The sequence below is a fragment of the Pan paniscus genome, chromosome 2 (assembly GCF_029289425.2).
Source record: "Pan paniscus chromosome 2, NHGRI_mPanPan1-v2.0_pri, whole genome shotgun sequence".
In the NCBI taxonomy this organism is placed as follows: Eukaryota; Metazoa; Chordata; class Mammalia; order Primates; family Hominidae; genus Pan; species Pan paniscus.
The window spans coordinates 136,505,628-136,530,519 of NC_085926.1; the positions used below are offsets into that span (position 1 = coordinate 136,505,628).

General features: G+C 42.5%; 1 protein-coding gene across 5 annotated transcripts in view; it reads left to right on the forward strand.

The window, feature by feature from the left end:
• The first annotated feature begins 9,367 nt into the window (after window positions 1–9,367).
• FAIM (Fas apoptotic inhibitory molecule) overlaps window positions 9,368–24,892 on the forward strand; it is a 32,635-nt gene continuing 17,110 nt past the window's right edge. Inside the window, exons 1-4 of one of the 5 annotated variants that reach the window (XM_003826546.6) lie at window positions 9,368–11,126; window positions 21,883–21,942; window positions 23,578–23,710; window positions 24,360–24,588. In XM_003826546.6, coding sequence (XP_003826594.1) covers window positions 21,899–21,942; window positions 23,578–23,710; window positions 24,360–24,588 — 406 coding nt within the window. In that variant the 5' untranslated portion in view covers window positions 9,368–11,126; window positions 21,883–21,898. Of the gene's footprint in view, window positions 11,127–11,196; window positions 11,348–12,758; window positions 13,121–21,882; window positions 21,943–23,577; window positions 23,711–24,359; window positions 24,589–24,892 lie in introns of those variants that run through there. The other 4 variants (XM_034957492.3, XM_008951946.5, XM_034957493.3 and 1 more) reach the window with 4 other exon arrangements.

The window sequence follows — 24,892 nt, forward strand, 5'->3', positions numbered from 1 at the left end:
ACTTCCTTGTTGTTTTTTCTTAAAACAGGTACTGAGTATAAAACAATATAAAATAATATGAGAGGGTCTTTCTCTTCTTTCAGAACTACATTGTTAAATTTGAGTCAAATTTATTCAGAGCATTCACCTTCAGTAGTCATTTTCCAATGTGAAGGACAATATGCAAACAGCTGAGGCAAATATATTAATGACAAATGCTCAATAATCTATACAGAATAACAATAGTTATGTTAATTGGGCACTTAAAATGTGCTAGGCTCTGCGCTAAGCACTTTCATTTTCTAACTTGTTGAATCTTCGCAACAACCTTAATATAAGTACTGTTATTATCTGTTTTACAAATGAGCAAGTTAGGAAATAGAAGCCAAAAAAATTTTGAAATGATTTGCCACGGTCACACACTAGTATATGGCAAAGCCAGGATCTGAACCTAGGCATTCAGGCTCCAAAGCCTATGTCATTAACCACTTGACCATACCACTTCTTGTGACAGACATCTGCTTTACCATCAGATTGGTATATGCATTTATTACAATTTGCAATTATTTACTGTGTATTAGTTATTGCTAATGTCTGTGTATTAGTTATCTATTGGTACATAAAAATTACCCTAAAACATAGCAGCTTAAAATAAACATTTATCATCACAATGTTTCTGTGGGTCAGGAATACAGTAGGGCTTAGCTGGATGGTCTGGACAAGATCTTTCATGGGGTTTCAGTCAACCTTTTGGTCTGGGCTACTGTCATCTCAAGGTTCAGGTGGGGCTAAAGGATTCACATTCAAACTCACTCATGCGGCTATTGGCAAGCCTCAGTTCATTCCTCCTCAAGTGGGCCTTTCCCCAGGCTGCCTTAGTGTCCTCATAACATGGCAGCTTCCCACAGAGTACACAGCCCAAAGACAGCATGTGAGCAACTAAAACAGAAACCGCAGTCTTTTTTATAACCTAATCTCAGAAGTTACATATCACTACTTCTGCCATATGCTATTGGTCACATAGACCAACCGTGGTAAAATGTGAGAGGACTACACAAGGACATGAATACCATGAAGTGGGGATCCCTGGGGCCCATCTTGAAGAATGGCTACCACAATTTATTCGTACATATTTTTGTGACTACCTCCTCCACTAGAATGTAAGTGTCATGAGTGGGAGAAATGATCAGTGTTGTTCACTGTTGTATTCCCTGCCACAGCACCTGCCAGGTAACAGATGACCAATAAGTACTGAGTAAATATAATGATGAAAGTGATATGAATTCCAGAGGATGAGCTCCCTATAATCCTCTCTTACTGTCAAACAAATTCCCAGTTGCCATTAATGGTACCATTTAAAGCTATATATTTCTTTCAGAGACATGGTCTCACTGTGTTGCCCAGACTGGTCTCAAACTCCCGGCCTCAAGTAGTCCTCCCACCTCAGCCTCCCAAAGCACTGGGATTACAGGCATGAGCCCCTGTGTCCAACCCATTTAAATAATTTTTAAAAGCAGGAGAATATCATGCCCAAGAACATTTATTCATGTATATAAAATTATAGACTGTGGACTTGGAAGGAACACACAGATTAAAAGATCTGTTTTAACAGCTAATGAAGGCTATAATTTATACTAGGAAGTCTAACACAGTCTACACACCAAACTCAAGGGAATGTTGGCCTTTTGGAAGGAGAAAAGAGTAATAGTATTGGGATTTTCTTCTATTAAAATTTTAATACTAAGTCAATATTTAATGATGGTCAATTCTGGGAGGCAGGAATATGTGTATTATTCTCTGTATTTTTCTATAGCTTTAAAATTTCTCAAACAAGATAAAAAGTGTTAAAAGTCTTGACCAGACCAAGTGCAGTGGCTCACATCTGTAATCCCAGCACTTGGGAGGCCAAGGCAGGCAGATCACTTGAGGTCAGGAGTTCAAGACTAGCCTGGCCAACATGGTGAAGCCTCATTTCTACTAAAAATACAAAAATTATGGCCGGGCGCGGTGGCTCATGCCTGTAATCCCAGCACTTTGGGAGGCTGAGGCGGGAAGATCACGAGGTCAGGAGATCGAGACCATCCTGGCTAACATGGTGAAACCCCGTCTCTACTAAAAATACAAAAAATTAGCCAGGCGAGGTGGTGGGCGCATGTAGTCCCAGCTACTTGGGAGCCTGAGGCAGGAGAATGGTGTGAACCCAGGGGGCAGAGCCCGCAGTGAGCCGAGATCGCGCCATAGCACTCCAGCCTGGGCGACAGCGAGACTCCGTCTCAAAAAAAAAAAAAGAAAGAAAATTAGCCTGGCGTGCTGGTGCATGCCTGTAATCCCAGCTACTCGGGAGACTGAGACAGGAGAATCACTTGAACCTGGGAGGCTGAGGTTGCAATGAGCCGAGATCACACCACTGCACTCCAGCCTGGGTGATAGAATGAGACTCTGTCTGAAAAAAAAAAAAGGTCTTGACCAATTGGAACACATGTCTGTACTACCTTCCTTTGCCTCTTGCTCTAATTAAGGCTGTACTATAAATTCCAGTCTCCACATAACTCAGACCAGTACCTATTTTCTCCTGAAATTGTCCAAGCTTTTCTGGTCTGAAGTTCTACACAATCACCTTACTTGGCTGCTTGTTCCCTTTCCGTATTTTTGTAGAGACAGCCACAGCCTCCTTGTGCTGAGAAAGAAGTGCCTAAGCAGCGGCAGCCTGGCCAGCACTGGGAGACTGTGGTTACTGGCACTGGTTCTGTCACACAACCCTCTAAGGTGGGCGCAGAAGCCAGAATCCTGGGCCCTGGGGCTTGTTTCTAAAGTGCTAATGCCTCTTCCTTGAACACATAGCCAACAGTCATGCTAGACCAATGCTGGAAGGGAACATGGAAAATGTTAAAATTTGTAGATATCAGATTAACTTTTCCTTTTTATTTTGGTCTCCATGCTGTTTAAAAAGTAAGCTCAGAAAATCAACCAAGCTAAGGGAGGTGGTGCATGCCTACAGTCCCACTACTCGGGAGGCAGAGGCAGAAGGATTGCTTGAGCCCAGGAATTCAAGACTAGCCTGAGCAATATAGCCTGTGAAGAAGAGGAAGAAAAGAAGAAGAAAGGAAAAAGAAGGAGGAGAAGGAGGGAGGAGGGGGAGGAGGAAAAGAAAAAGAAGGAAAGGGGAAGAAGAAAGGAAGCAGAAAGAAGAAAGAAAAAGAAGAAGAGAAGGAGGAGGTTGGGAGAAAGGGAGAGAGACAGAAAGAAAGAAAATCAGTCAATCCATTAACAATTCCCTTTTCAAAAGAAGGACCAATGAAAACATGGACTATTGTGAATGAAAGTGCTTTTAGCTGCTCTCTTTTTTTATTTTTATTTTTTGAGACGGAGTTTTGCTCTTGTTGCCCAGGCTAGAGTGCAATGGTGCAATCTCGGCTCACCACAACCTCCGCCTCCCGGGTTCAAGCGATTCTCCTGCCTCAGCCTCCTGAGTAGCTGGGATTACAGGCATGTGCCACCACGCCCGGCTAATTTTGTATTTTTAGTAGAGATGGGGTTTCTCCATGTTGGCCAGGCTGTTGTCGAACTCCTGACCTCAGGTGATCCACCCACCTCGGCCTCCCAAAGTGCTGGGATTACAGGCGTGAGCCACCACACCCGGCCTTAGCTGCTCTCTTAAAATAAATCAGTGATGTCTATGGGGATGTTGCTGATAGGCAGTTTATGAAGTCAGAACAGCATCTAGGTACTTCCTGGGAAACAAGGTAACAATGTGAGAGTGAGATCACCTTCAAAAGCAGGATCAGCCTGAACAGGTATATTTTATATTGAAGTTCAATACCTTCAACAATGTTCTGTTCAGACTTTGTTTCTCTCCATTAACAGTCCTGCCTGTCAGGTAATAAGTTACTATTCCTACCTGATATGGTTTGGCTGTGTCTCCATTCAAATCTCAACTGAAGTATATCTCCCAGAATTTCCACACGTTGTGGGAAGGACCTAGTGGGAGGTAATTGAATCATGGAGACCAGTCTTTGCTGTGCTATTCTCATGATGGTGAATAAGTCTCACAAGATCTGATGGGTTTATCAGGGGTTTCTGCTTTTGCTTCTTCCTCATTTTCTCTTGCTGTTGCCATGTAAGAAGTACTTTTTGCCTCCCCCCATGATTCTGAGGCCTCCCCTGCCATGTGGAACTGTAAGTCCAGTTAAACCTCTTTTTGTTCCCAGTTTTGGGTATGTCTTTATCAGCAGCATGAAAATGAACTAATACAGTAAACTGGTACCAGTAGAGTGGGATGTTGCTGAAAAGATACCCGAAAATGTGGAAGCGACTTTGGAACTGGGTAACAGGCAGAGGTTGGAACACTTTGGATGTGGGAAAGTTTGGAACCTCCTAGAAATTTGTTGAATGGCTTCAACAAAAATGCTGATAGTGATATGAACAATAGGGTCCACGCTGAGGTGGTCTCAGATGGAGATGAGGAACTTGTTGGGAACTGGAGCAAAGGTGACTCTTGTTATGTTTTAGCAAAGAGACTGGTGGCATTTTGCCCCTGCCCTAGAAATTTGTGGAACTTTGAACTTGAAAGAGATGATTTAGGGTATCTGGTGGGAGAAATTTCTAAGCAGCAAAGCATTCAAAATGTCACTTGGGTGCTGTTAAAAGCATTCCATTTTAAAAGGGAAGCAGAGCATAAAATTTCAGAAAATTTGCAGCCTGCTGATGCAGCAGAAAAGAAAAGCCCATTTGCTGAGAAGAAATTCAAGCCACCTGCGGAAATTTGCGTAAGTAGCAAGGAGCCTAATGTTAATCCCCAAGACCACGGGGAAAATGTCTCCAGGCCATGTCAGAGACCTTCACAACAGTCCCTCCCATCACAGGCCCAGAGGCTCAGGAGGAAAAAGTGGTTTCATGGGCTGGGCCCAAGGTCCCCATGCTGTGTGCAGCCTAGGGACTTGGTACACTGTGTCCCAGCTGCTCCAGCCATGGCTGAAAGAGGCCAACATAGAGCTTGGGCTGTGGCTTCAGAGGGTGGAAGCCTCAAGCCTTAGGAGCTTCCACATGGTGTTGCACCTGTGGGTGCACAGAAGTCGAGAAGTGAGGTTTGGGAACCCCCGCCTAGATTTCAGAAGATGTATGGAAATGCCTGGATGTCCAGGCAAAAGTTTGCTGCAGGGACGGGGCCCTCATGGAGAACCTCTGCTAGGGTAGTGCAGAAGGGAAATGTGGGGTGGGAGCCCCCACACAGGGTCCCTACTGGGGCACTGCCTAGTGGAGCTGTGAGAAAAGGGCCACTGCCCTCCAGACCCCAGAATGGTAGATCCATTGACAGCTTGCACCATGAGCCTGGAAAGTCGCACTCAATGCCAGCCATGAAAGCAGCTGGGAGGTAGGCAGTACCTGCAAAGCCACAGGGGTGGAGCTACCCAAGACCATGGGAACCCACCTTTTGCATCAGCCTGACCTGGATGTGAGACCTGGAGTCAAAGGAGATCATTTTGGAGCTTTAAAATTTGATGGCCCAGGCCGGGTGCGGTGGCTCACACCAGTAATCCCAGCACTTTCGGAGGCTGAGGTGGGCAGATCACCTGGGGTCAGGAGTTCGAGACCAGCCTGGCCAACATGGCGAAACCCTGTCTCTACTAAAAATACAAAAATTAGCTGGGCGTGGTGGTGGGTGCCTGTAGTCCCAGCTACTCAGGAGGCTGGGGCAGGAGAATCGCTTGAACCCAGGAGGTGGAAATTATAGTGAGCCGAGATCATGCCATTGCACTCCAGCCTGGGTGACAGGGCAAGACTCCATCTCAAAAAAAAAAAAAAAAATCAAAAGCAAGCTAGTTACTTCCTAGATACAATGATGGCGGTACAGGTATTGGGTAAGTACAGCCATTCCAAATGGGAGAAATTGGCCAAAACAAAGGCGTTACAGGGCCCATGCAAGTCTGAAATCTAGTAGGGTGGTCAATTTGTTTTTTTTTTTTTTTTTTTTGAGATGGAGTCTCGCTCTGTTGCCCAGGCTGGAGTGCAGTGATGTGATCTCGGCTCACTACAACCTCCACCTCCCAGGTTCAAGTGATTTTCCTGCCTCAGCTTCCAGAGTAGCTGGGACTATGGGCGCCCACCACGCCTGGCTGATTTTTGTATTTTTAGTAGAGACAGGGTTTTGCCATGTTGGCCAGGCTGGTCTCGAACTCCTGACCTCAGGTGATCCACCCACCTTGGCCTCCCAAACTGCTGGGATTACAGGTGTGAGTCACCATGCTTGGCTGCTTGCTTTTGATTTTACAGGCTCATAGGCGGAAGGGACTGCCTTGTCTCAGATGAGACTTTGGACTAGACTTTTGGGTTAATGCTGAAATTAATTAAGACTTTGGGGAACTGTTGGGAAGGCATAATTGACTTTGAAATGTGAGGACATAAGATTTGGAGGTGCCAGGGGTGGAATGATATGGTTTATCTGTGTCCCCGTTCACATCTCAACTGAATCGTGTCTCCCAGAATTTTGATGTGTTGTGGGAAGGACCTAGGGGGAGGTAATTGAATCATGGAGGCTGGTCTTTCCCATGCTATTCTCATGATAGTGAATAAGTCTCACAAGATCTGATGGGTTTATCAGGGGTTTCTGCTTTTGCTTCTTCCTCATTTTCTCTTGTTGCCACCATGTAAGTGCCCTTTCACCTCTCGCCATGATTCTGAGGCCTCCCCAGCCATATGGAACTGTAAGTGCAATTAAACCTCTTTTTGTTCCCAGTTTCGAGTATGTCTTTATCAGCAGCGTGAAAATGAACTAATATACTACCTCAGATGTCCTGGGCTTGTAGGATAGGTAGGTGGAAAATGCAGCCCAAACTGGTATGTTCCTCAATTCCAGGTACCCCAGAAACTATGCCCAGAGAGGAAACAGTGGCACAGAACAAGCCAATGGAGGAATCGTGGACTGCCTTCCCTATTCTGGGCAGAGTTGGGTGTACCTCATGGGCAGGCCAGACTCTGCTGTACTCTGAAACCCCTGGGCAGAGGGGTTCCCAAGGCCTCTAAGAGTAGGCCCGGATTTTTCTTCAAGCACAATCAATACTTTTCTAGTAACAGGCTCTGTTAACATAAACTTTTCCAATCCCACAGGCCTGGCTCCCCATCTTGGCCCTGCAACTTCTGAAGGGCTTTGGGTCTTTTTGTAAAAGGAGGTAAACAGAATCATTGGGCTGTTGTGAGAACTACAGGTAATGGCATATAAGTCACATAACAAGCATTTAATAAATTACACCTTATTGGTCTTGTAAAAGATATCCAGATTCTTCAAGTTTTTAAGAAAATATCCTTCATTCAATAATGTCTTTGAGCTGCTCCCCAACCAGGGTTTCCTGGTTCTAGCCCAGCATCTCAGGATTGTTTCTCAGAAGAAATAAAGACTAGGAGAAATCAGCTAGCTGTTTCTCGTCTCTGGGAATTTCCACTCTGGAGCCTTTTACCTTTCCCCCCAATTCATTATTTCAACAATCATTTATTGCAAACTCTCTGTTCAAAACACTGCTGCAGCAGCTGGGGTTGGTGGTTCATGTCTATAATCCCAGCAACTTGGGAGGCTGAAGCAGGAGGATTGCTTGAGACCAGAAGTTTGAGGCTGCAGTGAGTTATGATCATGCCACTGCACTCCAGCCTGGGTGACAGAATGAAACTCTGTCTTAAAAAAAAAGACAAAAAACAAACAAACAACACTGCTGTAGAAGAAAATATAAATATGAAGTCTTTGTCTTCAGGAAGCTTTCAGTAAAGGGTAGCAAACAAGAAAGCAGTGCTCACTAGGTAGAATCCTTGTATCATAATTCGCTTGGTAATCAGCCTTTATCACTTTGCAGACTGGTTAACCTCATCAGTAGGTTGTTCCCTACTGTCTCTTAACTACTTTCTCTCACATATTTGCTTAGCACCTAAAAACTGCATCTATCCTACAAACCCCAAAGATGAAACAGTCCTTCTTTACATTAACATAAAGATGCAGAAAGAAATTACACAATAGGGCCTAGATGTCCCTATCTTAAGTCCATTTTGGCTGCTGTAACAAAATGCTGTAACAAAATACTTGAAAAGGCCAGGTGTGGTGGCTCACGTCTGTAATCCCAGCACTTTGAGAGGCCAAGGTGGGTGCATCGCCTGAGGTCAGGAGTTCGAGACCAGCCTGGCCAACATGGCAAAACCCCATCTCTATTAAAAATATAAAAATTAGCTGGGTGTGGTGGCGTGCGCCTGTAGTCCCAGCTACTCAGGAGGCTGAGGCAGAAGAATTGCTTGAACCTGGGAGGCAGAGGTTGCAGTGAGCCAAGATCATGCCAGTGCACTCCAGCTTGGGCGACAGAGTGAGACTCTGTCTCAAACAACAACAACAACGATAAAAATACTCAAAAAAGAAGAAGAAGAAAGGAAGAGGAAGAAGAAGAAGAAGAAAGGAAGAGGAAGAAGAAGAAGAAAGAAGCAAGAAGGAGGAAGGAGGAGGAGCAGGAGAAAGGCTAGGTTCAGTTGCTCATGCCTGTAATCCCAGCACTTTGGAAGGCCAAGGTTGGAGAATTGCTTGAGCCCAGGAATTTGAGACAGCCTGGGCAACATAGTGGGACCCTGTGTCTATAAAAAAATTTTAAAATATTAGCTGGGTGTGGTGGCATGTAGCCATAGTCCCAGCTCCTTTAGAGGCTGAGGTAGCAGGATCGCTTGAGCCCAGGACATGGATCATGGCTGCAGTGAGCTGTGATCACGCCACTGCACTCCAGCCAGGAATAAAACCCTGTCTCAAAAAAAAAAAAAAAAAAAACAACAAAAATACAACTTAGACTGGGTAATTTATAAACAGTAGAATTGTATTGCTCACAGTTCTGGAGGCTGGGACATCCAAGATCAAGGCTCCAGCAGAGTCACAGTCTGCTAAGGGCTTGTTCTCTGCTTCAAACATGGTGCCTTCTCAGAGCATCCACACATGGCAGAAGGATCAAACAGGCTCCCTCAAGCCTCTTTCACAAGGGCACTAATTTCCCCCACAAAGGATCCATCCTGTTAATATGAATGTGTTGGGGCTTAGGTTTCAACATATGAATTTTGGGGAGATACCAGCATTCAAACCATAGCAGCCCCCAAATATGCTGGGCCCTCAAAACCCTCCAAAATCCCTTCACTTGTCTCTATTCTATGACTGGGCCTACTCTCCACAGGGACCATTCACTGCTCCTCACATGGCCCACTCAACAACTTTTCTCGCTCTCTGTAGGCAACACTGTCTCCTTAAATTGAAAATCAAGGCCACCTAAGACACTACCCAGGCCTGCTCTTCATTCATTCATTCATTTAATAAATATTTACCAGAGGTAACATGGGCCTGCACGGTACAGATGTGGGACATACAAGAATGAGAGCCAAGCGGCCATGGTCTCTGCCTTCATGGATCTCAGTCTACTGTTAAGTTACACATTAAGCAAAAATTACACAAATTATTGCACACCCTGAAAGGGGCTAGGAAGAAGAATCCCTGGTGCTGCAATCTTTGTGTTTTTTTTGTTTTTGTTTTTGAGACGAAGTATCACTCTGTGGCTCAGGCTGCAGTACAGTGAGGTGATCTCAGTTCACTGCAACTGCCACCTCCCAAGGTCAAGTGATTCTCCTGCCTCAGCCTCCTGAGTAGCTGGGATTACAGACGCATGCCACCATGCCCGGCTAATTTTTGCATTTTTAGTAGAGATAGGGTTTCACCACGTTGGCCAGGCTGGTCTCAAACTTCTGACCTCAGGCAATCCACACACCCTGGCCTCCCAGAGTGCTGGGATTACAGGTGTAAGCCACCGTGCCCGGCTGTTTTTTTTTTTTTTTTTTTTTGAGACAGAGTCTTGCTCTTCGCCCAGGCTGGAGTGCAGTGGCTCAATCTCAGCTCACTCCAACCTCCACCTCCCAGGTTGAAGCGATTCTCCTGCCTCAGCCTCCCAAGTAGTTGGGACTACAGGCATGCACCACCACACCCCTCTAAGTTTTGTATTTTCAGTAGTGACGGGGTTTTGCCATGCCTGCCTCAGCATCCCAAAGTGCTGGGATTACAGGCGTGAGCCACTGAGCCCGGCTGTTTCTTTTTGTGTGTGTGTTTTTTTTTTTAATGAAACAGGGTCTCGCTCTGTTGCCCAGGCTGGAGTGTAGTGGTGCAATCACAGCTCTCTGCAGCCTCTACCTCCCTTCAGGGCCCAAGCAATTCTCCCACCTCAGCGTCCCAAGTAGCTAGGATTACAGGCCTGAGCCGCTAATTATTTTCTTTTCTTCTTTCTCATTCTCTTTTTTTTTTTTTTTTTTTTACCATGTTGCCCAGGCTGGTCTTGAACTCCTGGACTCAAGAGATCCGCCACTCTGCCTCCCAAAATGCCGTGATTACAGGTATGAGCCACCACACCCAGCAATGCTGCAAGTCTTATGGGCCAGGATAGTGTAATCTAAGAAATGATATATGAAGAACACTCACAACAGGGAAGAGGTGAGGAGTGTCCAGGCAGAGAGAAGAGCATTTGCAGAGGCCCTGGGCGAGAAGAAACCTGCATCCTTTAAGGACCTAAATGAAGCCAAGCAGGCAGGGGCTAGATCACACATGGGGGCTTCATGCCCACCTTAAGTAGTTTGGGTCTTTAAAAAAGGAATGAGACTCCATAAAGAGGTTTTAAGGAGCGAATGCTATTGCTGCCATGAACAGATATTCCTTCCCCATAGCTGCAGAGCAGGCACAGGGCTGTTTTTGCCCGCCAGGATGTCCCCACCGTCTAGCCCAGAGCGGGGCCAGCGGCCGGCTCCTACCCACACTTGCCGGCGGGAAGACTGGACGCACTGCGGGACATAGTGATGTCCTGGGTTGGGGCTGAGGAAGGCCTATGCGCGGAGGGTGCGGCCTTCGGCTAAGGCAGAGGACCAGGGTTGGGTCCGTGGCGGCGGGAGGGGTGGCCTCCTGAGCTGGTCGCCCCAGGGGACCTGAGAGGCGCGACAAACAGTCGGCGCGTTTGGTACTCGCGCCTGCAGAGCTTTCAACCTCCGCGCCGGCTGCGCCTGTTTCTCGGCCAGGGGAGCAAGGCCACGCGGCCTACGTAGCCGAGTCGGAACCAACCGGTTGTTTAGTGCAACCTACCCCAGAGCCTCCCGCGGCCCACAGAGCACAGGTGAGGCAGCAGACCGGGTGGGGTCGGTGTCGCGCCTGCGCCCGCCCGGACGCCTCGGGCCCGCCCGCTCCGCACCCTGGAAACCCCTGCACGCAGCCCCCCGGCGTCCCCACGCTCTCGGCCCTGCTGCGCCGGCGGCGGCCATCTCTGGGCGGCGGCGGCGGCGGCGGCGGCGGGCGGTGTTTGCGCGGTCGGTGAGACCCGCGCGGGTGAGGCGCTGGGTGAGTTCCGGACGCTTCCAGCCGGCCCGCCGGTGATCCCAGACCTCGGGGCGGGACGCGGCTCCCGCTCACCGCCGGCAAAGGTGGAGGTGCGGCGGGGCGCGGGGCCAGCCCGGGGCGGTGCGGGGGCGTCCCTGCCTAGCGAGGCCCTGCCCCGCGACCTGCCGCACCCTCCTCCGGCCTGTTCGCGACCTCTAAAGATAATACTTGTCACTGTCGAAAACGTGGAACAGAAAGCAAGGAAGCAAGCAAAGCAGCCGTGCCGCTGCTCCCCAGAGACAAGCTGGGTTAACAGGAGGGTGTATATTCTTCCAGATGGTTTTTCCTTGTAATATGAGCGGGGCTTGTTTTTGCAGAACCTGCATCATAAAGTTCTCTCTCTCTTCTCTCTCTTTCTCTCTCTTTCTCTCTCTCTCTCTCTCTCTCTCTCTCTCGGCATGGCTTTGCACTGTGATTTACTAAATGTAGTTTCTCCCTGATGGTGAGCGTACAAGTGGTTTTCAGTTTTTAGTTATTGCAAAAAGTAATTCATTGAGCATCGTTGCATCTGGGTTTTTGAGCGTGATCATTTCTGTAGAATGAATCCCACAAGATTCGTTCTAAAACAAGATAGAATCCACGGTCTATACCACAAGGCTTCTGGTATACATTGTGAAATGGCCCTCAGAAAAGTTATTCTCCTTTTTGTACCTCCAGTAAGTAGCATTTGGGAATACTTGGCTCGAGGAGCTTCCCGAGTGATTTTACTGGAGACCCCCCTCACAAGAGGCCGGCCCGGAGATGAAGATGTCAACACTTGAGTGTGACTTGCATTATTGGCTGGCCCTACCTGGGGGCCTTTGCTGAAAAGGGAACCGTGAGCATCTTAGTAACTACTATCATCTAGTAATTTTTAAACTGACTTCGGTTTATCTTGAACGAACCATTTCAGTCCCCAGTAAGAATAAACCTAAGTTAAGGCAAAATTCAGGTGGATTAGATGAACAGTGGCAACGTGTTGGTGTTTAAGTCATGCTCTGAAACTTAGGTGTTGGGTTGCTAGGGAAGGGATTTTAAAAGATTGATGGGTAAGTATGAGATACTCAAAAAGCTTTCTTTGAAGACATGTAAAAAGTTTCAAATGCTTGGTATCATCTCCATCAGTGAAAGTAAGTGGAATATGGTTTTTCATCTTTTTAAATTTACATTTTAATAAAATATTTGCAAAAATAGAGGGTTTTTTGTATTTATCATTTTCCAGTTTGGTCATAGAATCTTGAAAATTAAGTACATGCATAAGAGTTTAAAAACAACAGTGGATTAATTTCTTGCTCCCAAGTTTCATTTTTTAATTTTTCAGACAGAATCTCCCTCTGTCACCCAGGCTGGAGTGCAGTGGCATGATCTCGGCTCACTGCAACCTCCACCTCCCGGGTTCAAGCGATTCTTGTGCCTCAGCCTCCGGAGTAGCTGGGATTTACAGACGTGCGCTACCATGCCCGGCAAATTTTTCTATTTTTGCAAAGACAGGATTTCACCGTTTTGTCCAGGCTGGTCTTGAACTATTGACCTCAAGTGATCCGACCGCCTTGACCTCCCAAAGTGCTGGGATTACGGGGTGTGAGCCATCGCGCCTGGCCACTTTCTCCAAAGTTTTAAACCAAAGCCTTCTACGGCAGAGCTAGGACCCTTCCTCTATGGCCCATTCTATCCTATGCTGCTTCCCTTTTTAAGGACACTCCCACTGTTGTGCTATAATCATCTCTTGGTATCTCCAGACTCTGCCACTCTGAGGTTAGTGCCCTGCCCAGAGCCTGGTACATAAGTACCCAATAACTATTGGTATGCTGGATTAACTTAGAATATGACATGTGCTTATTAAATTGAATTTGTAACTTAGAGATCTATGTGACAGATATTTCTGAGTGAAGTGGAAATTGGGGACAAGGACAGATGTTGTCATCTTTTGGTTACAGGTGCAGTTGCATCCCAAGAAACACTACAGCCAGGACACCTGCATTTTTTTTTCTTTTTTTGTTTTTTTTTTTAACAACGTTACTGAAATATAACTCACATACCATAAAATTCACCCATTTAAAGTATACAATTCTTTCCTATATAATTAACTTTTTGAAGTGGTAAAATATATACAACATAGATTTGCCATTTTAACAATTTTTTAGTGTACAATTCAGGGGCATTAAGTACATTCACAATAGTGTGCGATCATTGTCACTATCTATTTGCCAAACTTTTCAATACCTTAAACAGAAACACAGTAACCATTAAGCAATAACTCTGTGCTATGGTTTGGATATTTGTCCTTACCAAATCTCATGTAGAAATTTGATCCCCAGTGTGGCAGTATTGGGAAGTGGGGCCTAATGGGAGGTGTTTGGGTCATGGGGGCTGATCCCCAGTGAATACATTAATGCCCTCCCTTGGAGGTGAATGGGTTCTTGCTCTATCAGTTCTCACTAGAGCTGTTTGATAAAAAGAGCTTGTACCTCCCTGCTGTCTGTCCTGCTTTCTCTCTGGTCACATGCTCTCTACACAGCCAGCTCTCCTTTGCCTTCTGCCATGAGTAGAAGCAACTTGAGGCCCTCACCAAATGCAGATGCCCAATCTTGAGCTTCTCCAGACATCAGAATCATGAGCTAAATAAGCCTTTTTTCTTTATAAATTATGCAACCTCGGGTATTCCTTTGTAGCAGCATGAAAGAGACTGAGACTTCTCATTGTTCCCTTCCCCCATTCCCAGGGAACATCTAATCTGCTTTCTGCCTCTATGAATGTCCCTTTTCTGGGTATTTTATATAAGTGGAATCATATTTGTCATTTTTTGTCTGGCTATTTCTTTTTCTTTTTTTTTTTCCGAGACGGAGTCTCGCTCTGTCACCCAGGCTGGAGTGCAGTGGTGCGATCTCAGCTCACTGCAAGCTCCGCCTCCCGGGTTCACGCCATTCTCCTGCCTCAGCCTCTTGAGTAGCTGGGACTACAGGCGCCCGCCACCACACCTGGCTAATTTTTTTGTATTTTTAGTAGAGACGGGGTTTCACCGTGTTAGCCAGGATGGTCTCGAACTCCTGACCTCGTGATCCGCCCGCCTCGGCCTCCCAAAGTGCTGGGATTACAGGCGTGAGTCACCGCGCCCGGCCTTGTCTGGCTATTTCACTTAGCATAAAGTTTTCATAGTTCATCCATGTTATAGCATATGTCAGAATATCACTCCTTATTTTGGCTGAATAAAAAGGAATATCCTTTGTATATATATGCATTTTATCACTTCTCAGCCTTTTGGCTGAGATCAAGTGTATGTACCGCGTTTTGTTTACTCTTATGTTGATGGACAACTTGGGTTGTTTTCATCTTTTGGCTATTGGAAAATGCTACAATGAACAATAGTATACAGGTGTCTGAGTGGCTGATTTCAAAACTTTTTGAGTGCATTCCTAGCAGCAGAATTGCTAGGTCATATAATAATTCTCTGTTTAGGTTTTGAGGAACTGTCATATCATTTTGTATGACAACTTCACCATTTTACAGTCCCACTAGCAATGTACAAGGATTCCAGTTTTTCCACATCCTTGCCAACACTGATTATTTTCTGTTTATTTTTAGTATAGCCATCCTAGTAGATGTGAAGTTGTATTTCATTGTCATTTTGATTTGCATTTCTGTCGTGATTAATGTTGTTTAGCATCTTTTCATGTGCTTATTGACCATTTGTATGTCTTCTTTAGAATAATGTCTGTGGAAGTCCTTTGCCTTTTTTTTTTTTTTTCCTGGAAACAGACTTTTGCTCTTGTTGCCCAGGCTGGAGTGCAATGGCACGATCTTGGTTTACTGCAGCCTCTGCCTCCTGGGTTCAAGCGATTCTCCTGCCTCAGCCTCCCGAGTAGCTAGCTGGGATTACAGGTGCCTGCCACCACACTCGGCTAATTTTTTGTATTTTTAGTAGAAACGGGGTTTCACCATGTTGGCCAGGTGACTGGTCTCGGACTCCTGACCTCAGGTGATCCACCCGCCTCGGCCTCCCAAATTGCTGGGATTACAGGTGTGAGCCACTGCGCCCGGCCCCTTTCCCATTTTTAAATTGGGTTGTCTTTTGTGTTTTTGAGCAGTAGAGTTCTTTATATATTCAGAATATGAAACCTCTATCAGATATATGATTTCCAAATATTTTCTCTCATCCTTGTCCTTTCACTTTCTAGATAATGTCCTTTGATGCACAAAAATTTTAGTTTGTTTTTGTTTTTTTGAGACAGGGTCTATTCTGTTGCCAAGGGTGGAGTGCAGTGGTGCAATCACATCTCACCTGCAGCCTTGACCTCTCAGGCTTAAGTGATCCTCCCACTTCAGCCTCCCATGTAGCTGGGACTACAGGCATGCACCACCATGCCTGGCTAGTTTTTAAATCTTTTTATAGAGATGGGGTCTCCCTATGTTGCCCAGGCTGGTCTTGAACTCCTGGGCTCAAGCAATCCTCCCACCTTGGCCTCCCAAATTGCTGGGAATGCGGATGTGAGCCACCACACCCAGTCAGTTTTAACTTTTGATGAAGTTCAATTTATCTATTTTTTTCTTTTGCTGCTATCCTTTTTGTGTCCTAAGAATCCATTGCCAAATCCAAGATCATGAGGATTTACCTCTATGTTTTCTTCTAAGAGTTTTGTGGTTTTTAGCTCTTACATTTAGATCATTGAGATAACTTTTGTATATGGTGTGAGATAGGTGAGGTTCAACTTAATTCTCTTGTGTATGAAAATCTAGTTTTCCCCATAACATCTGTTGAAGAGACTATTCTTTCCCCACCAGTTAGAGTTGGCACCCTCGTCAAAAATCATTTGGCCACAGATATGTGGATTTATTTCTGAACTCTCAAATTCTTTAAGGACAGAAACATTTTCTTCAGGCTGGGCATGGTGGCTTATGCCTGTAATCCCAGCACTTTGGGTGGCTGAGGTGGGAGGATCACTTGAGTTCAGGAGTTTGAGACCAGCTGGGGCAACATGGTGAAACCTCATCTTCACAAAAAATTACAAAATTAGCTGGGTGTTGTGGCACGTGTCTATGGTCCCAGCTACTAAGGAGGCTGAGGTGGGAGGATTGTTTGAGCCCAGGAGGTCGAGGCTGCAGTGAATCGAGATCACACCACTGCACTCCAGCCTGGATGACTAGAGTGAGACCCTGTCTCAAAAAACAAAAAAAAAGAAGGATTTTCTTCAAATTTCTGACAGCGTCTAGTACAGTATCTCTTGATAGCAGGTTCAAATGTTGAATGGAAAAACTGAAGGCCGGACATTTATCATAAGAAAACTTTTGTTGTGAAGGTACATCTCCCCTTGAGAAAACAAACAGAGCATAGCTGCTGCAAATCATACAAAACCATAGAAAAATTTAAAAGACATGTACGACCAGGTGCGGTGACTCATGCCTGTAATCTCAGCACCTTGGGAGGCCAAGTCAGGTGGATTACTTGAGCCCACGAATTCAAGACCAGCCTAGGTAACATGGTGAAACCTCATATCTACCATAAATACAAAAATGAGCCAGGTGTGGTGGTGTGTACCTGTAGTCCCAGCTACTTTGGAGGCTAAGGTGGGAGGATCCTTTGGGCCCAGGAGGTTGAGGCTGCAGTGAGCATTGAGTATACCACTGCACTCCAGCCTGGGCAGCAGAATAAGACCCTGTCTCAAAACAAAAACAAAAACATGTACAGATGCTTCTTGACTTGTGATGGGGTTATATCCCAATAAACCCATTGCAAGTTGAAAATATTATAAGTTGAAAATGGATTTAGTACACCTAACCTATCAAACATCATGTCTTAGCCTTGCCTACCTTAAGTGTCCTCAGAATACTTACCTTAGCCCACATTTGGGCAAAATCATCTAACACAAAGCCTACGTTACAATGAAGTCTTGGCTGTCTCCTGTAATTTTTTGTACTGTAGTGAAAGTGAATGGTTGTATGGGTACTCAAAGTATGGTTCCTACCAAACACGTATCTCTTTTGCACCATCTTAAAGTCGGAAAATCATTAAGTCAAACCATTATAAGCCGGGGACCATCTGTATTTGACTTTGGAGTGCTTTCAGAACATTTGGTGGGCATTTAACTATTTGTTGAGTTAATGGATTACATTTGCTCATTCTGATATTACTTTGTATAGACCATCCAGAGAATCACCAGTTACGGAAGAAGTAAGTTGACTTTTGTGTGAGGATATTCTCAAAATGAAAAATCAGCTGATGGGCCAAAGTATCTTAAAGTCTGTTTTAAGTAAACATTGATCTCTGTGCTTTAGTGCCTTTTAGAATAATTATTCATGTTTACTTCCTTTCAGACCTCTAACCTAAATCTCTATTTTATTTCATGTTTCCCTAAAGACTCACTAGTGGGCATATTTTTACGTGCATTTGATGAGTTGACTAGTGGTTTTTAATGATTTTCCCTGATATGAATGGCCAAAAAACAGATGTCAGTCTGTTAACCTGTTGCATTTGTGGCTATTAAGAGTGTTTTCTATGTGTGCTCTCCTGCTTTTGAGCCAGAAGAGCAATTTCAATTAAATTTTAAAGTGGTGAGATTGGAATGGAATGTGTAAACTGACAGAGGTCATAAGACTAGTGAAACTGCTGGGATAGGTGATAGAGAAGCCCAAAAGCAGGAGGCAGAGTTGATTTTGGACATTTTTCTTAAACATTAGATGGGATTTGTTGATGGGAAGTATTGTTTGTGGTAAGATCATTTGAAAAGTTTTCTTTGCTCTGTGTGCATTATTGGCACCCTCTACAGCTTTGTGAGAAAGTTGGATAGGTAATAAGAACCCAGGACTGGCAGTGGAGATGGCACTTGGAGGGATATGTGTTACTGATTTCCCCATAATGAAGGAGAGAGGCTAGACCAGGTGATTTTATTGTTTTTTGTTTTCCAGTGCTGAAAATTGTATGACTCTCTCATATTTTGGTTAAGGCTGTTGTTATAAGATAGTGGTCACTTTAATCCTTGCATAGAAAGCAGTTTTTAAAGTTAATCTCTTCCTTTTAAAATGGTACAAAATTTGAAGTATTTCAGCCTTTTATAAGCTGAATATACTTTTAATGTTCCAAAGAATAATTTCGTTTGTTTTGTTGTTGTTGTTTTTTGCTTTTGGAACAGGGTCTTGCTCTGTTGGCCAGGTTAGAGTGCAGTGGCATGGTCATGGCTCACTGCAGTCTCAAACCCCTGGAATCGAGCGATCCTCCCTCCTCCCGTGTAGCTGGGACTATAGGCACGTGCCACCACACCCAGCTAATTTTTTTTGGTGTTACTCTGTTGACCAGGCTGGTCTCAAGTTCCTGGCTTCAAATGATTCTCCTCTCTCAGCCTCTCAAAGTGCGGGGATTACAGGGATGAGCCACCATGCACACTCCAAGGAGTAATTATAACAGTATTTTATAATTATTAACCATTTATAAAAAGATTTTTTTAGTGTTTTGCTTAAAATAATGGATAGCATGAACAAGAAAATTGAAATATTACTTTGTATTAAAACAACATTTTATTTAATCAGAGAAAAACCGGCAAAGAGAGTAACAAATTTTATATTGATTTGTTACTTTGTTTAAGAAGAAACATCAATTTTGATATATAGTTATATAAGTAGAATTAGAATGCTTCAAATTTGCCAGATAATTGCTTCAGTACTTACTCTTATCTTTGTTTATAATCCTCTCCTGTCATGTACACTTTTAATTATTGGAGAATTAAAAATTGCTATTTTTTAGGTAGTCCTTAAATAATTGTTGAATGCCTGAATTATTGTTCATAGTTTAGAGAAGAAAAAATGTTTTAATGTGATCATGATTTCTAATCTTTCTTATAATTGGTGGTATTGCCTTTTATACTTCTCCATGAAAAGGTATTATAATTAAGATGTTGTATCTTAGTGTGATTTAGTAGTATTTGGAATTCCTTATAATAGAAAACAGAGCAATTGTTTTAGGTTTGAATACCTACATTACTGAACTTTCTAGAGTCTCTGAAAATTGAAGAGCAAAACTTGAATAGCACCCCTAAATACATTCTGATTTACAAAGGATGCCTTATCAAAGTTTATATTATGCTGTTTGGCTTATTTCTTATATTATATGTATGTATAATATGTATATATTATATATAATATGTATATATAATAAATATAATACGTATATAAATATATATATAGTATTTATATGTACTCCAGACTGGGCAACAGAGTGAGACCCTGTCTCAAAACAGATATGTATATCTATATATATCTCTCTCTATCTACCTATCTACCTGTCTATCTATATCTGTCACCCAGGCTGGAGTACATGTAATTATACTATCTTACACTATCTATCTATCTATAATAGATCTATATATCATATCTATATATATAATATATATATATATGTTTTGAGACAGGGTCTCACTCTGTCACCCAGGCTGGAGTACATATAATTACATTGTGTATATACGTGTGTGTGTGTATATATATGTATGTATATAGTATCTACTATATATAATATATAATATATATTATTATTTTGGACATAGATACTATTTATATATAGTATATATCTATATCTTATCTATCTATATTATCTAATTAGATATCTAATTAGATAATATAGATATAGATACTATATATACTATATTATATATAGTATATATAGTATATATAGTGTATATAGTAACTATATATTATATATAGTATATATAGTATATATAGTGTATATAGTAACTATATATTATATATAGTATATATAGTATATATAGTGTATATAGTAACTATATATTATATATAGTATATATATAGATACCTGTTTTGAGACAGGGTCTCACTCTGTCATCCAGGCTGGAGTGCGGTGGCATGATCACTGCAGCCACTCACTGCAGCTTCTAACTCCTAGGCTCAAGCGATCCTCCCACCTTAGCCTCCCCAGTAGCTGGGACTACAGGTGCATGCCACCATGCCTGGCTGGCTTATTATATTGCTATGTATTCTTTTTGTTTTTATTGTTGTAGGATACCCTCTGGTTTCATAGGGGATAATCCTTAAGAGTAGAAAAGTTCACAAATTTGTGTGTTGCTAATTTTATAAAACAGATTTATTTTAGGTACAAATATTTATCTAGTTTTTATTCTAAAATCCTTGGCTTTTCTGGCCCGTTGGATTGCTTTTATGAGTGCTAATTTCTTCTTTAATATCTTTTTGGCTGGGTATGTGGTGGCTCATGCCTGTAATCCCAGCACTTTGGGAGTCCGAGGCAGGTGGATCACTTGAGACCAGGAGTTCGAGACCAGCCTGACCAACATGGCAAAACCCCATCTCTACTAAAAATACAAAAAATTAGCCGGATGTGGTGGCATGCAGTTGTAGTCCCAGCTACTCAAGAGGCTGAGACATGAGAATTGCCTGAACCCAGGAGGCAGAAGTTGCAGTGAGCCAAGATCATGCCACTGCACTCCAGCTTGGGGGACAGAGTGAGGCTTTGTCTCAAAAACAAACAAAAAACTTTTTAATAATTTGTGACTTCTGGCTGTTTCCAGACAGAAAGGGTTAGCAGTCTCCCATTTTTAACCAGGAGAGAGCATTCTTGAGCATCTGTAGGAAACAGGCACTAATTAAGGAAAGGGCTAAACTAGGATAGATCTTGGAAGCAAAAAATAGTTGAATTTAGGATACTTTGGCAGGAGTGAAACTGTTAATCCCAAATCTTCAAATGTGAGGGTTTCCTATGCATGTGAATTTATGTGCACTTCTGATTTTAGTACAGCTTAATTAACACTGCAGCCAGTTACTGTTTAGTTCATTGCATAGTACAGTACTGGGCTCTAGTTCTGGGTTGGATCCTGCCAGTTACATGAGCAAGGCACATAACTTTTGTGGATTCATCATTGGCACTAGTAAATTAAATGGGCTTAAGTAAGGGGATAAATGAAGTTCACTCTGTGAGAGCAGACGAGCATATCCCTGTCTGCTTCTTGCAAACTCATTAGTTCTTTGAAGTTATCTAAACAGATTTTGAAAGTTATGTTCCACCATAGTGTAGCCTTCTAAAATAAAGATTACATTTTAAATTAGTTGCCACTTTAACAAATTGATGCTCCCAGAAGATACATTGTGTTTATCCTGGAGTTTGATGTATTCCCTGACTCATAGCCTTGGGGCTTCTTATGCTTCAACTTGAAAAGCATAGGACCCAGAGGATCTCTTAGGTCTCTTGCAGCTCTGATATGCTATAACACTTGCAACAAAGGAGAGTTTGTTCTTTAGTTTTGATAAAGTATACCTTTAAGAAATTATAAATCCATAACAGGGAAAAATATGACTGACTGATTTGCATGATGTAACATCTTTCTCTGAGAATTAAAGATTGCAATTCTATTTTATGTAGAAGCTGTTTCATCTGAAACTCCATGTAATTTAATAAATGGATTGCAAAATTAGAAAAACCCTTTGTAGATGTCATCATTGTTGCTTTCAATCTTTCTTTGCTGCAATTCTGCTTTTTTCTTTCCTGGCTGCTAATTGGATTAAAGACTGTTTTTGCCAACCATGGCATCTGGAGATGACAGTCCTATCTTTGAAGATGATGAAAGGTAAATGTCTTATATTGCAGTAAACTAGCCGTTGACATTTTCAAGATTGTTATCATTCAAAAGAGTGATTTATCCAAGATACTCTGTTAAGAATACATTTTGTAAAATTGCAGAATACATGGTTCTGCTTTTGTGTGATTTAAAGCAGGAGTAGTAAATACCTGGCTGGAGGTAGCCACTAGTAACATGGCATCCATTTCAGTAGAGCCTTGATGTGAGGTCTTCTCATTTCTGTCAGCACAGAGTTCTTGGCAACCACTTCAAAATGATATAAAATCCATTTACCATCTTCAGTTTAGAGCGTACAGAGGAGATTAGGGTGAACAAAGAGGAAGATGTAGTTAAGAGAACAGGCTTTGGAGCCAGAATCCTAGGTTTAAATCCTACCTCTGCCACTTAATGTCATTGTGACCTTAGGTAAACCCTTAGCCTCTCTAAGCCTCATCTGTAAAATAAGGATACTAATAGTAGCCATCTCATGGTGATTCTATGAGTTAATATATTTAAAGCTCTTAGAACAATGACTGATACATAGTTATCACTTAATAGCTGTTAGCTATGATTATTATTACTGTAATGATACTTCTGTCAAAGCTAAAAAGATACACCAATATCAAAATATTAATTAGATATTATGTATGTATTATGTCATTCACATAGGATATATTAACATCAAAAATATATGTTGAAGTATATGCCAGAAATCTCTGACAAACCAAAATCCTTTATTTATTTCTTATTTTTGAGACAGTCTCACTCTTTCACCCGGGCTGGAACGTGGTGGTGCAATCATGGCTCACTGCAGCCTCAACCTCCTGGGCTAAGATGGCTCTCTTACCTCAGCATCCCAAGTAGCTGGGACTCCAGGCATGCGCCATCACGTGTGACTAATATGTTTGTAGAGACAGGGTTTCACCATGTTGTCCAGGCTGGTCTGGAACTCCTGGGCTCAAGTAATCTGCCCACCTCAGTCTCCCAAAGTGCTAGGATTACAGGCATGAGCCCCTGCACCCAGCCCAAAGTCCTTTATTTTTTTAAAATAAGATTTCCTGTAATAATGCCAAGAATATTTTTTATAACATTTAAAAATTATTTTTATCTTTATTATAGGGCATTTCTTCCATGACTTTTTTCTGTCTTAGTATAATAAATTAGAATCTTTTTGTTAAAACAAATCCCTAGTGCGAGTTTAAGTATGAGAGGTTTGGAGAGTTCTTGTTTTAGAGTGATTAGACCTGAAAAAGAGAAATAAAATTAAATACCATGGTTTTTACATGGGAGCTGGTGGGAGAAGAATAAAGACTTTTTACTGACCTTTCCATGCACTATACTGTAGCCTAACCTAGAATACTGACCAGGATAAACTGATGCATTCTTAATCCTATTAATATTAAGGTGGCTTTTTTTTAGAAGTAATCGGACTATGTACCCATATATAGTAGTTGTATCTTAAAGGAAGAGTGAATAAGAGGGAGAAAATAGTTACATGTACTGTGAGTAGAATTTCTTAGGTACTGTCACTTTAATATTTTGACATTTTAGAGGTTTTAATCTAATATTTTCATCTTGGAAGGATTAATTGGTTATTTAATTAGTATTTTGGCCTACTATAATTGCTTTATTTTATTCCTTTAGCCCTCCTTACAGCCTAGAAAAAATGACAGATCTCGTAGCTGTTTGGGATGTTGCTTTAAGTGACGGAGTCCACAAGATCGAATTTGAACATGGGACTACATCAGGCAAACGAGTAGTATATGTAGATGGAAAGGTAGGAAGAAAATATGTTACTTTGTAAAATATGATATATAGAGAAACTTGATTTTGTTAAAGTAGCATCTTCATATGTGAATTCAGGGCTTTTTTTTCTTGTAGTCATGTTTTTGATCTGTATCATTTTGCTGTGTAAAGCAAACATAGTTATAGAATTCATGGAATATAGCATGTAATATTTAAACTTAAAATGCTTTTATTTTCTAAAACCTTGGCATCATAAATTAATAAAATTACATCTTTTTTTTTTTCTTTTTTTTGAGACGGAGTCTCGCTGTGTCACCCAGGCTGGAGTGCAGTGGCACAGTCTCAGCTCACCACAACCTCCACCTTCTGTGTTTAAGCGATTCTCCTGCCTCAGCCTCTCAAGTAGCTGGGATTACAGGCACCTGCCATTACGCCCTGCTGATTTTTTGTATTTTTAGTAGAGACGGGGTTTCACTGTTGGCCAGGCTGGTCTCAAACTCCTGACCTCATGATCTGCCCGCCTCAGCCTCCCAAAGCGCTGGGATTACAGGCATGAGCCACCACTCCCGGCAATGAAATTATATCTAAATGGCATTGCCTTTGTTCACTTTACGTTATTTCTAAAATTAGATATCAATTTTTCTTCCATTTGTTTCATATTTTTCTATTTTATTATGTAGGAAGAGATAAGAAAAGAGTGGATGTTCAAATTAGTGGGCAAAGAAACATTCTATGTTGGAGCTGCAAAGACAAAAGCGACCATAAATATAGATGCTATCAGTGGTTTTGCTTATGAATATACTCTGGAAATTAATGGGAAAAGTCTCAAGAAGTATATGGAGGACAGATCAAAAACCACCAATACTTGGGTATTACACATGGATGGTGAGAACTTTAGAATTGTTTTGGGTAAGTTAGTGCTGTTTCCGCAGAACTTTTTTTTTTTTTTTATAATGTCTGTTTAATTCCTGTAACTATTCAGACCTTCTATGGAGGTTTGAAAAGAAGAAGGAGTGTAAGTGCAGGTGTATTTCATTTGTTTAGAAACATTAAAAAAAAATTTTGTTTCCCATCTGCTTGGGATTGTCTAGCAGGTGTGTATATTGTCCAGCAGGTGTATTTCTAATGTGTCCTGAGTAAATGAAGCATTCATTTAATCCACCATTTTATATATAAGATATCTTAAGCCAGGTTTTATAGTGATGGATTTGAG